At 41.1% G+C, this 13,135-nt stretch overlaps 1 protein-coding gene across 8 annotated transcripts in view; it reads left to right on the top strand.

Moving 5' to 3' along the window:
* The window catches only part of slc38a4 (solute carrier family 38 member 4), a 31,808-nt gene that overhangs the window by 500 nt on the left and 18,173 nt on the right, over positions 1–13,135 (top strand). For 4 of the 8 annotated variants that reach the window (XM_023153940.3, XM_023153939.3, XM_023153938.3 and 1 more), the window contains exons 1-2: positions 9,284–9,403; positions 12,334–12,583. In XM_023153940.3, coding sequence (XP_023009708.1) covers positions 12,468–12,583 — 116 coding nt within the window. In that variant the 5' untranslated portion in view covers positions 9,284–9,403; positions 12,334–12,467. Of the gene's footprint in view, positions 1–2,205; positions 2,227–9,283; positions 9,404–12,333; positions 12,584–13,135 lie in introns of those variants that run through there. The other 4 variants (XM_012924010.5, XM_012924008.5, XM_076875730.1 and 1 more) reach the window with 2 other exon arrangements.

The raw sequence follows: 13,135 nt of genomic DNA, 5'->3' as shown, positions 1-13,135 counted from the left end.
GTTTGCATGCATGCTTATTCGTTTGTTTGTTTTTTGTTTGTTTTTATCGGGTTTCTTTCTACAGTAAAGCGTGTCTTTAGATAAGGAGCGTCTGTGTGCGGAGGCTTCCTGCAGGGTGGTGCCTGAAGTCAATAAACAGCGCCAAACGTGTCTTTATTTATAAGAGAAAATTGCGCTTTTTTCTTTCTTTTTTTTTTTTTGGTGTGAGCATTTATTGTCTTAACAAAAGGGTTTCTCGAGCCACCAGTTGATCGCATGCAGCAAACGTGGATTTTGCGTGGAGCTTGTGTGTGTTTTGCATGCTTTTCCGCGTTCACTGAAACCGCAGGAAAAAAGCTACACAAAGGCGGCTAATAACGTTTCCAATTTTCATCTCGCTTTTTATTTAACATTTCCCTGCTTTTTTTCACTTTCCATAGTTTCTGTGACTCATAAAGTCTCTCTGTATATAATACAATTCCAGTAATGATTTTTGAAGCGGTGAGCAGCTGGAGAAGATGCTTAAAGAAAGAAAGGATCGTGGTTTATGTAACAGCGGAGCGAGGCACGCGGAGCGTGGCTTGAGGAAGTCCTCTGAGGACTAATAGATATGTTACGACTGCAATCACAAGCTCATACTGTCCCCATGCTTTGATGGAGATGCTTATATGGTTAATCTCAGTTTATTTTGACGAGATTTCATGTCCACGCTTTTTGTTTTTTTTTCTTTTTCTTTGTCTGTCATGGTGTGCCCCTCAGTTACCACCTGGAAGATCATTTTTTTTGACTGTGGGCATCATAATAGATTACAGATTGTAAAGAGTGAGGTTTTTATAATGGGATGCTTTTCACTTTCCACTTTACTCTCTTGAGCGTCTTTTGGTTTGAAATTGGAGAACACTGGTCTTAGTGGCAGACAGCCAGGTGACAGCACAGGACTGAAAACAAAGACTTAGATTGAGCCTGGAGAATCTGCAGGCTTGGGCGTATTCAAGTGGTGACTTAAGGTTCTGTCACTGCCATTCTGGAAGCTAAAAATACCCAGTTGCTACTCAGTGACCGTACACTTTCAAACCAAGGCCTAGATTTTTCTTTTCAACCTACTTGCATAATAGAGGTCTGAGTATGACTCCACCTACATGGATATTTAAGTTTCTAGATGTGGGCGTGTTTTCTTTGAGGAATGTGGTGGTGGCAGTGGTACACACTCGTGTCGTAAAGACTGTGTGGAGACATAATGGCTATCAGTTATTGAAGAGAAGTTATTACCTTGCTGCAGCTTTAATAATTACTACAGAGTAAATGTGTAACCTAAGTTTATAAGAAATTTGAAATGACCCATTGCCTTAATGGCAGTGGGTCATTCCAGCTCTTGAGCAGAAGTGCACTTTAATGAAGTTTGACAACTTCCTAAACTGTAACTTTTTTTAAAGAGTATGGTCAGAGTCAAAGGATTGTAGAAGCATAACATAAGCGTGTTTCCAGCTTGGAAAAGGTTTTGTGGATCACGTACCAACTGAGCAGTTTCCAACTATTTCACCAGCTGCACGCTGGTTAAACTAACCTCCATGTTTAATATCCGTGCAGTGCCTTTCAGTCTTACACCAGCTGACTGTAAAGGTCTCTGTGAAAGCAGCCATTACAGTTATTTTAACTGCTTTTCCAAGATAAAGGTGGGAAGGAAATTCCTGCACATGTTAGAGCTTGGAGCTCGTGAAGCCTTACTCCTCACTGACCCCATGGATACCTGAATGACACATGTAGGTCAGATCCTGCTGCGCAGCTGGGAGCTGAAATATTGCCTGCACTGGCTGAGCTAACTTGGAGTATGAGCAAATGATCCACAAGCCAGATGCCGTGTCAGTTTCAAAGGAATGGATATCATACAAAGATGCATTGAGCCAGTGCCACAAAGCACAGAAGCAACTGGCAGTTTTCCAGAATGCTGTCGGCACATTCAATGCGAATGTGAAAAGGTAAATACACTGTATAATGTGTGAACTGAATGATTGCATAATTCACAAACCTGGGCTGTTCACTGAGGTAACCACCTGCCTGTATGCAGTAATCCAGCTTTTTTCTAATGTAAAACTTAGCAGAACCTTGGAAGGAATTTACCCCTTTTCTTTTTCTCGCCAACAGGGTGGTCAGGGGTCAGCTGCAGGGGTTCAGTGTCCTCTAAGCACTGTGGGATGTTTGCCAACACAACTGCTTGAGCACTTTAAAAACTCCTGTGGAGGGAATAAGGTGTGATTCCTGATTAGGTTTTTTTGTTTTGTTTTTTTGTAGTTTTAGGGGGCATTCCTCAGTTGACTGATTGTGGTACACCTGGGGTAAATGTCAAGGAGAAAACCACAAAAGGAAAAGAAGGCAAAGAGAGGGAGTGATAGAAACTCGTAAACTATTTTTTTCAGCTAGCAAGCATATCAGGTGTCAGTCACATAGCCCTGGAGACCTGTCGACCCATGTATTTCCCGACCGTTTGACAAGTGATTGCTGGAGTTTGCTAGCTTTCACCAGGTGAAACAGGTCATAAAAAGAGTACTGCTTCAAAAACCTCCTTAATTGTTATCCATAGTTGCACACGTCTTTGCAACGCAATTTCATGGTAGTGACAGTGCAACCACTTGCTAAGCATTCGCAGAATACACAGCAGGACAGGTGACTGCCAGCTCTCAAGGCCTGTGTGAATGGGGCAAGTGATATCACATTGACTGCTCTCAACCACTCGCAACTTGTTGGGGAATGTACATTTTCCCCTCATGATCAGTGGTTTCCTTGCAGTTAACAACCTGGCTATAGGCCTGTGTGACTGGGGGCTTAGCTAGGCTATCTGTCTCCCCATGCTTACTCTGCCTTCATATTTGTCCTGCAGACTTGAGAGTTTTAGAATATTCTCATCTAAAACCTCTGAAGAAAGGACAATATACAGACTTCCCAAGATACTTCTGCCTTTCCTAAAAATGTAGCATTTATAATTTACCCAGAGTAACTCTGAGTTTACCTAATGTTAGCAAGTCCCTGCAAAGGTAAACACGAGTTTCATGTAGGCAACACTGTGCATGAGAGAGGTAATATATTTAAATATTTTCTTCTTTTATCTGTCTGCCAGGAATCAGAACTATGAGTCAGTGCCTTAGCAAGAGATTAGTGCAGAGCACTTGATATGATTGTAGCTCTAAATATCCCACATAGCACCTCTGAATAATCAGAGAACACCGGGTTGATGGTTACTAAAATATTCTCCATTTTTCTTCTACAATTCCTTCCTTAGACCCAGTTAATGTAATTAAAGTGACCTGAATTCATGCTTGTGTAGTGTAAAGACTCTTTTTCTGTTTCTCCTAATTCAATATTGTATGCTTCAATTACACTTTATAAAGCTACTAGGGACAAAGGTGTCAGCTTTACATAAGCAGCCAGAGTAGTTCTGTGTTAAAGTGAACTTCAAATGCAGACTGTTATGTGGAAAGTTCTTACTATGGCGTGATGAAGATATCCAGAGTTCAAAATGGTGCCAACTAGAGAAACATGAAAAGAAGCAGGTTATTTTGTAAATGTGTTCTCCTACTGAGAGAACAGTCTGTCTCCTCTGTGCATCAGGTAGTGACGTCTTTATACAGGTGACCTAACAAAAGTTACTGGCTCCAAGCTCTCAAATTACACCCACGGGTTATTTTTCATGGTGGAAAAGACCACAGATGGAACTGGTTTTAGTCTTTTAGCTTAATTTTAATCAAACTGAAACTGAAGACACCGAGAACTGAGCCTTTGACGTAACAGGAAACAAAAACCCTTCTCTGGCCCATTAGCCCCTTCTGAAGTCATCATCCACACCTCCAGCTAGAGTCAAGGGTGAAACCTTGAGCTTGTGAAGAATTACACATTGTTACAAAACAAAATGCTGTCGTCACTATTAGCAGACATGAGCTGGCAAATCAATATTAACTGATAAGATGGACAGAGAGAGAAAGTCTCCAGGGTTCACAAACAGGTTTGGACACACCAGGTTTATTCCAAAAGGTCAATATGGTGTTTACTTTAGGTCTAAGGTCAAAGTTTTTTGTCAATATGGGCTTTTTTTTTGGTTGTTTTTTGTGTGTTACTTGTTTGATATTCGTCATAGAAATCTCCATCTTTATGTAACAGTTTCTTTTGAATAAATGAAACGATTCATTCCTTCACTTCCGACACTGCTGTCGCCTAACAGTGGACGCAAACTGGTATCTTAAATGTCACAGGCAATAAGGGCCGTTCCATATTATGTTAGAAATAGGTCACACCATGTGCGGTTTGGCTACGTCAAAAAGTGTTTGCAGTTGTTTTCAGTGGCCACATACGTCACAGTGATCACATGAAATGACAGAGGTGCGTTCAAACCCCGTCTTCTTCTTTACCTTCACACATCTAGCCCGTCGCTGTGAAACGATAACGGGAAATGAACAGAAAATGTTGGAAAACAGTTGAGAGGAATTATCTAACCAGCTAACCTAGCACTTTGGATGTAGTATAAAGTTGCCCTTATTCAGGAGAGTCGTTGTATGTGATTATTTGTTCCAGACTAGAGGGAATACCTCAGGACTGAGGTTGAAAAAATAGTTACCAGCCACCACACCTTTTCTGGGAACACTCAGTCCTCTGTGCTTACTTTACCCTACAGAAGCAGAACATTAAAAATCAAACTTCTCTATGGAACATCAAAATCAAGAAATAGATTCCTAACCCTTCCATATGGTAGCAGTTTCAAACTAGATATGAATAGCATGAACGCAGCCTTCCAGGATAGTCTGTTCATATGCTCTCAACATGTGAAAACGTGATATTCGATTCCAGCGCAACAGCAAGGGAAATTTACAGAAGGGAGGAGGGAGTTGTCGTCCACATGTCACACATGATGATTCGTCCCAAGTGCAAACAATGACAAACTGGATGATCTGAAGGAGCATGCGTGCCTCTGTCACACTCTCTCATATGTGGTTATAGTTCTTGCTGCAGGGACACAAGTGAATGTTAAGCCATCCACAGATGACACGCCTCACCAGTAGCTATGGTTAGGCTGTCATAATTCTTTGCAGATTCAGAACGCTTTGATTTCTGTCACTGTTCTTAGGCAGCAGAGGCAGATGGACTTCACTGGTTTAATGGACAGTTTGGTATTTTTTGCGCTCATGAAAAAGAACTTTTAGCTCCGTGAGCTTCAGCTGTCCTTATCTGTTATCAGTACATATTCAGACTGTTTACAAAACGAGTTGCAATCATAGCAAGATCTCTCGTTGGGGATTCCAGTCTTGGCTGTATGGCTCTTCACAGATAAGACTTTAGAGATAACACTTTATTGTTCATCCATCTATCATAGGGTTTCATGTTTTGGCAATTGTGAAATGACTGGAAAGTGTAAGCAAACCTAAGGTTAGCAAAACTGTTTTGTGCTTTAAAAGTTTCACGAGTTTTAGAAAGCAGGGATTGTCCGAGGTAGTAACACTGTTCTTCTAGGTCTTGGTGATATTTCTGGTTGGAATGTGGCGTTTGTTCATCGGGTGTCATCGTGTTACTTAGCAACCTCCGACCAATAGGTTAAAATGGCTAGTTTCTAGCATTTATGAATAGTAACACCTTATAAAAGTGTCATATGATACTGATTTTATAACAGTAACATCTAATTTAACAAATATTGAGTATACTCATTTTTGACATCTCCAAAGTGTGCCATATTAGTCCAGTGTTAGTATTAGTATTACATCATTTCACAGGGTAACTTAGTAAGTCAAGTTAACTGTACTTAGGAACCATATCAAAAGGTTGTCAGATAACTGTATGCATGTATTTTAGGCTACGTGATCTAATCCAGCTTTCAAAGTCACCTTTGTTTCAGCATTTTATGCATTTTTGTCTGGTGCATGTTGCTGATGTGCAGGTAAACCATAATTAAACGATAACTTAATGAAAATTAAGGTATGAAAATCTCCTTTCCTACATGGATGTTTATTTGATTGAGCAAAATCTTGCATTCTAATTTTTTATTATGCACTCAATGGAGGTGGTCAGTGTCTGACTGAGTGTAGTAGTTGAGCATTGATGCATGCATGCAGGTAAATAGAGTTTGCTGCATGTAAACATACAATGAGGCCCATATTTATGTCGATTTCTATAAACTATGTCTACCACCCTGTGGCCCTGTGACAGACTGGCGATCTGTCCAGGGTGTACCCTGCCTCACGGCTCTCTATGACACCATACAGTTTGTTATTTAATCTGTTACCCAGAATATTGCTTTACCTTCACCTAGTGGCAGGGTACCCAATTGCTTCTTAACAGGAAGTTTTGTGGCCGGTTGTAGCACAATTTTTAAAGCAAAGTGCATCATAAGAAGAACAGTTTGATTCTTAGTGACTCATTCTGTTGACCTGCAAACAACTAGCGGCCATTTCTGCTGACTGATAACTTTTTGTTCATTTTAATTGTTTAAAGCCCAAGAGAGGCTGGCAGGCTACTGGTGTCAGGTATGAACCAGCTGGTTCAACTTCTCCTTAACAGCTACCGTTGTACATCCAAACTGCCTCATTAAATTGAATTTGTGGTTTCAGGTGGAGGAATGTGGTTGCAATTTGCAGCTACTGTGACGTGTGTGACTTCTTTTTGACGTAAGCACGCCAGAACAACTTTGCACTAACTTTTAGAATGTTTACAAAAAAATGTTGAAAGTAACTTTAGTCATTTGAATTAAGCTTATATTTTTAATGTATGTGTTATTGAATATTTTTGAGATTATCTTGAAGGGATCTCCACAAATATAATTGCTAAGTATCATATGATGTACATAGCACTTACTTAGAAACACGTGCTGACAGAGGACAACTAATGATTTACTTGCAAGTTGTTTGGTATTTGCACCCAGTCACATCGAGTTGAGAGGTTTGGGCTTCACTAACAATAAAGATATACAGAGAAGTTAAAGTTGATGGTGCCAACGATGTTTTGGTCAAAATGGGAGGTTAATAAACCCTCGATCCATGATGGAAACGTCCCTCGTGGCCTCTTGTCAGCCACCTGATTTCAACATACTTTGTTATTCTCCCGCTACAGACATGCAGTTAAAGCGGGAGAGTAACAACGTGTACTCTCTAATCTGGAAGAACCACATGATTACCTCAGCTCTTATTTAGGCAATCACTTTAGCAAACTTTAAGAATAGCCAGAGTGTGGTGGCAAACACCAGCAGTAGGTGGGCTCTGCCAGTTAAATGACAAAGTGTTCCCAAAACATTGACTGGGGACATGCTAATGGCTCAAAATGTGGGTAGAGATATCAGCGTGAGCAATGATCAACCTTTACTGAACCCAGTGAGAAGAGAACTGAGAACATGAACTCTTACACCCTGTTCTGTACAAACCTATCAGTAAATAAGTGAAGTTTCAATTCCAGGATTGAAACTTATTATTATTACTCAAAAAAACACCTAAAAGAAAGAAGAATCGGAAGATTCAAAAAAGGATAAATATCTGTATTTGTAGATGCTTGTAGCAACTTTGCAATATTTTCAGCCACATATTTCTTACTAAAAACCTTCATTTTAAATGAGCAAAGTTGGTGGACTGGTCCTTTGGGTTTATGTTTTTTTAGTTGTAGGCTGGAACTGAGGCAGATACAGATCATTGAATGGATTGGCTGAAGCCAGCACGTGTCTTTGCCTCCGACGGATACTTCAAGTCTTTGTTTTGTTTGCAGTGCTAATCATGTGACCTCAAACTCTGACCTCAGACACTTTGGTTGGTAGTTGCTTTTCAGCTCGGCTCAGAAGTTTCTTTCCCAACCCCCGAATCTGTGTCTTCGGGGGTTGATGCTTAGTCACAGGTGATTAGCCGAGCATGTGTGTGAAGACACCCCCCCCCCCCCACACACACACACACACACACACACAGTTCACACAGTTAGCTTTCACAGAAATTGTCTCTCCTGTGCATTTTTCTGCTTCATCATTTTTCTTCTTTGTGTCAAACTTTTGGGATGAATTTGATTTTACTTGCATTTAAAGTGAAATTATTATTACTGCTTTCTTGCTCTGGTACATTTTGAAGTTTCTCACATGATCTCACACACACATTGCTCAAGATTTGTCAGGTTGTGCTCGCCTTGCTAACTACTAGACGAGTGGTAGTGAAACGTGAAAAAGTGCAACAGAGATGGTAAAAAGTTGAGACGATAAGAGATAAAGTTGTGCAGAGCTGCAGGTGACATATTTCAAAAGCAAACTGTCCCCGTTTCCCATTTTAGGTTATACTTTTCACAGTTTCACTACAAACTGGACAGCAGCTAGTCCTTATTTGCAGCCAAGTATGCGGACTAATAATGGCTCGTGTGGGCTCAAGTAAATTTTCTGATTTTATTTAAACATTAAAACACAGTAAAGTATCGTATAAACGAAGACTTTGTAGCAGTTCAGCATTTGGAGTCTATATTTAAAACATATCTTTTCATGTTCAGCATTTACAAGCTCAGTGCCCGATGTTCTGAGGAAGAAAATAGTGTCTTTTTACCTTAAGTGATCTGTACATGTGTGTGTTTTCTTCTATTTGAACTGCATTACAAAGTAAAAAAAAACCCATCTCTGACACAAACATGACCTTGGGCACGCCGACATCCAGACAGTGAGCCATCTGATTGGTCAGCCTGTGGCACGGCCTACTACTGAAAACACTGACAGTCGCCTACAGTATGTCTGTGTCTGGGCATCTGTGTGCCTGCTGCATGTGCAAGCAATTTTGTGTGTGTGTGTGTGTGTGTGTGTGTGTGTGTGTGTGTGTGTGTGTGTGTGTGTGTGTGTGTGTGTGTGTGTGTCAGAGACCAGTCCAGACAGCAGTTTTCTGTGACCTAAATCATACAGACCACCTGTGTTTGATCTGTATGATTTAGGTCCATTTATAAGTGGTCATGTGTCCTGTCATGTGGTCGTGTCTTGAAGCTGCTGAGGGTATTTAAGAGTTGGTGCACGCTGGTATCTTCAGTCCGATGCCGATGATCAAACTGGCCACGTTACAGTGTAGCTCTATCCGTCCTTCAGTGAGTGTATATAGTTTATTCTCCGTGTGCTCTCCTCGATTATATTTGTTGAGTCAGATGTGTATATACATGTATGCATACCAAGTGGGTGGTGTTGGTGGAGATTGGGAGTGAGCTATCAGGGTTACGACCCCGCTTATGACTGATCAAAAAAGGAGGAGTCTGAGCAAACTGCGCATCCTGATTGGCTGACAGAGGCCCTCCTTCCTCTCTTTTAAAAGCTTCCTGTCTTACCTGAGTCACAAAAGGGCCAGAGCACCTCACCCATCCACTCGTCTCTCTTCTGTCTGTTTTTCTTCAAATCTATTCATTCAAAAAGGGAGGACAAACAAGGAACCTTCCTAGAACCGCTTTAAGAAACCTTTCAGTAAGTGAGCTTGTTTGTTTAGGGAGATTTTTTTTCTTGAAAAAGTGAGCCATGCCATGCACAGCAGGTAGGACCTCTGTTGTGCAAATGTTGAGTGGGGGGTAAAACAGAAACACGTGTAATGTTTGCTTTCAAGGAATTTTCTGTGTAATACGTAGCAGTTTAAAGCATTGACTTCACTCACTTAGCTATAAAGGGGTGTGTTTGCTCGTGCCAAGACTTGTAGACCGTGGCTGATGCAACAGCTTGTGTGTACACTGAAGGCGAATGGTTTCAGACTAAATAGGTAAAGGGCTCTCATTCTAAATTTACAAATTACTGTATTTTTTTAAGCCTGGCTTCTTTTCCTTTTTTGCCAAACACTTTAGATAAGACCAATATCTTATCTTAACATGACTGCATACAGTCTATATCACTATAGCAGACATTCTATATATGAGAAGAAACTTAAAATGACTGCTGCTGTGTGATTTGCCTTGAAACATGTTGAAAGAACCAAGTCAAAATCTTTAAATGCATATTGTATGAACTGTGTGTTGTCTCTGGAGTCTTTAAAAATGTTTTGGCCTCAGGAGTGAGATAGATGGGTCGGGTTTGGAAAAGAAATGAACAAATTCCAGCAACCTATAAAGATTAATTTTACCGATGGTGGGAAGTACTTAATGTGGGTTTCTATAAGTAATGGTTGTATCAACACATCATTTTAACCCAGCTTGACAGGTTAATCCTCTTGGCTGCAGAGAGCGAACCCCAGTCTCCATTTCCCTCTAACAGCACGGCAGACAAGGACTTTGAGAGATTAGGTGTAGCGGCGTGTGTGATGTGGCTTTTAACGATGACACAGCCACCTAATCTCTGTTGGCTCAAAACTATTATGGCTTTACTTCACAGAAAGTACAACAACCTGTCAGTAACAATAAGTTTTTGTGAAAGAAGGTCTCAACTGCATCGGCCAGGACATTGAACACCCCTGGTAGTGTATCTAAAAGAGCTCAAGTTTTGACTGCAAACGCTTGTTTACACTTTGAAGTGGCTCAACCGCTTCCCTCTTTAAAAGCTGTTGCTTAAGTTGCAGGTCTTTGTATTTCTATCAGCTGTCCTTAAGACTGACCACTTGCGGATGGATGGTAGCTCAACTATGTTTTTACTGCTCCACTTGATCATCACCAGGTGGTTGTGGGAAGGTTTTTGTTCATCGTTGATGTTACAGTTGTTGTCGTATTGTGGCATTATCAGAAATTTGCATGAAAAACCCAATGATTGGTTTAAAACATAAGACCTTTTTAAACAGAGAGAAACACTGTTTGATTCAGTGCAAAGAAGCAAAGCTATCATTATGCATAAAGGTAATCAAGGTAGAATAAAGACCTGTCCATATCTAGTTAGTCATTACAGGAAGTGTTTGTGAACTAAAAATCACGAATGTGGGATACTGTTTGTCCGTGATTTAAACAGCCCAGTGCGTGCTCCCAACAAAGGGAAAACCAATTCTGCAGGGGAGACCTACCTCGGCACTTGTGCAGGTGAAGCCAAAGGGAAGATATGCTTCACCATATTTTCTAGTCTTTGGCTTAGAATGAAGTTGGTTTGGAAACACATTCAGCGATGCTTCATCTCCTGCTTTGCGTTTCTGTAGGCGCCCGTGCTAGCAGTGTCCAAGCGTTTTGTTTTTTTCCCCCCTTTTCATCCCGTGCCCCCCCTGCCATGGCTCTGCGCCCCCCCTAGGGGGCGGGCCCCATACTTTGGGAAGGTCTGCATTAGTGTATGTTAAGTTCATGGCAGAAGAAAGAGCTGTGTGAATAGGTAAATGTGGTTTGCCGAGCTGTTCCTTTAACTTTACATTAACATATTTGTTCTTCTCAATGCATTACACCACATCATTACTGCTGCGAGTGCCGTGAAACAAAAGAGGATGTCAGAAGTGTCCTTTCTCATGGGTTCATCGGTGTCACGGCTCTGGCTGGTCCTGTACACGTTGCATTAGTTTTTCATTAGTGAGTCGCCCTTAGGCTCTTTTCTTCCAACTCAGTCAAAGAGCTCTTTGTGTGAGGGGGGAAACAGCACTGTAAATCACGTTGCTGCTATTTTCGTTTATAATCACGTTGTCTTCTTTCAGTGTGTTGAGCTCCTTCTTACATAACTTAAACACTACAGAAATTGAAGGCGGTGCCCCTAAGTGGAGTGTCATTTCTTTTCTTTGATGTTAAGGGTTAAGTTGTGTAAACCAGCTCATGCATTATCAAGGGCGCAGCTGATGGTGGTCCGACGACCCCACGGACATGCTATATCCATGACCTAGTTTCACGTCACTGGAGCTGACTCGACTCCGCTCAGCAGTCATTATGTACGTCAGCACTTGGTTGTGATATCTTCCTAAAGAGACAAGAGATACAAATAACTTTAGTCATTAACACAACTAATTGAGCCTGTGTGAAATGTAAAAGGCAATAAAATTAACACAAAGTCACCCTTCCTGGTACAGGTGAAGCTGCGTAACAAGTGCCAAGGCACATATAATCTCTTAGGAAGCCCCTCAGTTCCAGGAAATGGTTTCCAGAGTAGAGGGCTCCATTTTTACCTTAAAGGATTTTTTTATTCTTGTGGGAGTGGTCTTCCCCCGGGGCTTTCTACAAGAAACCCTTTCTGCCATAAAGTACTTGGATAGTTAAAGGTTAAACATCATGGTTAACCATGTTTAAGTTGAAGTTTGCCTTCAGGGCTTTCTGCCAAAAAGGCTTTCTGTGTGCCTTCCTCATCATGGCCAAAAACCTGATAAGGGCAGATAATAAAACCACTGACAGCCCCTGTAATCAGTTATTCCAGTTCTTGGAACAGTTTAAGACCAGCAAAAAAAGGAAAGCAACATATAAACAGACAAAAAGCCAATTCTGTTACTGAAACTTTGTCTTGTTTTTCCTTTATTGTTTCAGGACTTTTCTCAACGGTAACAAGATATAGCTGAGGTGATTGACAAGGTTCTTGTATCCTGTGCCAGTGAAGTCTAAACCCTGAAAATCCTAGAAAGGTACATTTCTCTGCCTCTGGTCCTGCTCTCTGTACCACTATGCCGGGAATTGTGGAACGCATGGAACTGAGGAAAGTCTCCACAGTGGCTGACGACGACAGCCTTGATGAACAACTCACAGAGCCCACCGACTGTGAGAAGGCCACCATGAGCAGGTCAGTGACTGTGATGTCTTTCTTAATATCAGTAGACTAGAGAAGGCTGGATTTTTGTGGGCAAGCCTCTGGTTATGGCAAACTAATCACAAGCGGATCTTTGAACTCCTGCTTTACCATGATTGGGTATAAATTGGTGTGCATTGGTGCGTCAGAATAAATGACAGAAGTTGTAAATTGGTGTCAAATAATCAGCGTAGACAGCTTCTTCTCTGCTCGTTGCACAGAAAGGTGATTAAATCATAAATCGTAACACGGTAATGTTTTCAATGAATGACTCTCTGTGTTTGCATCACTTCAGGACACCTGCTTGGGATGTTTGATCTGTTTCTAAGAATAAATTGCATATGTTTTAGTCTGAAGCAGCACAGTGAATCTTTTTACACATAGCTTCCATATATAGTTGAGACGTGGACACACAAATGACCTCAGACAAGTGGCATAACCAGTTCAGCTTCTTTTCTGTTGCTTGTACTGGCACTTGCATATAGACATAAAGATTACATCTGTTAGCAGTTTGCTAAAAAAAAAGAAAAGCTAAACATAGCACAG

Source organism: Maylandia zebra, linkage group LG17 (genome assembly GCF_041146795.1).
Source record: "Maylandia zebra isolate NMK-2024a linkage group LG17, Mzebra_GT3a, whole genome shotgun sequence".
In the NCBI taxonomy this organism is placed as follows: domain Eukaryota; kingdom Metazoa; phylum Chordata; class Actinopteri; order Cichliformes; family Cichlidae; genus Maylandia; species Maylandia zebra.
The sequence above is the reverse complement of the archived record's forward strand: the minus strand, read 5'-3'. Positions and strand labels throughout refer to the sequence as shown.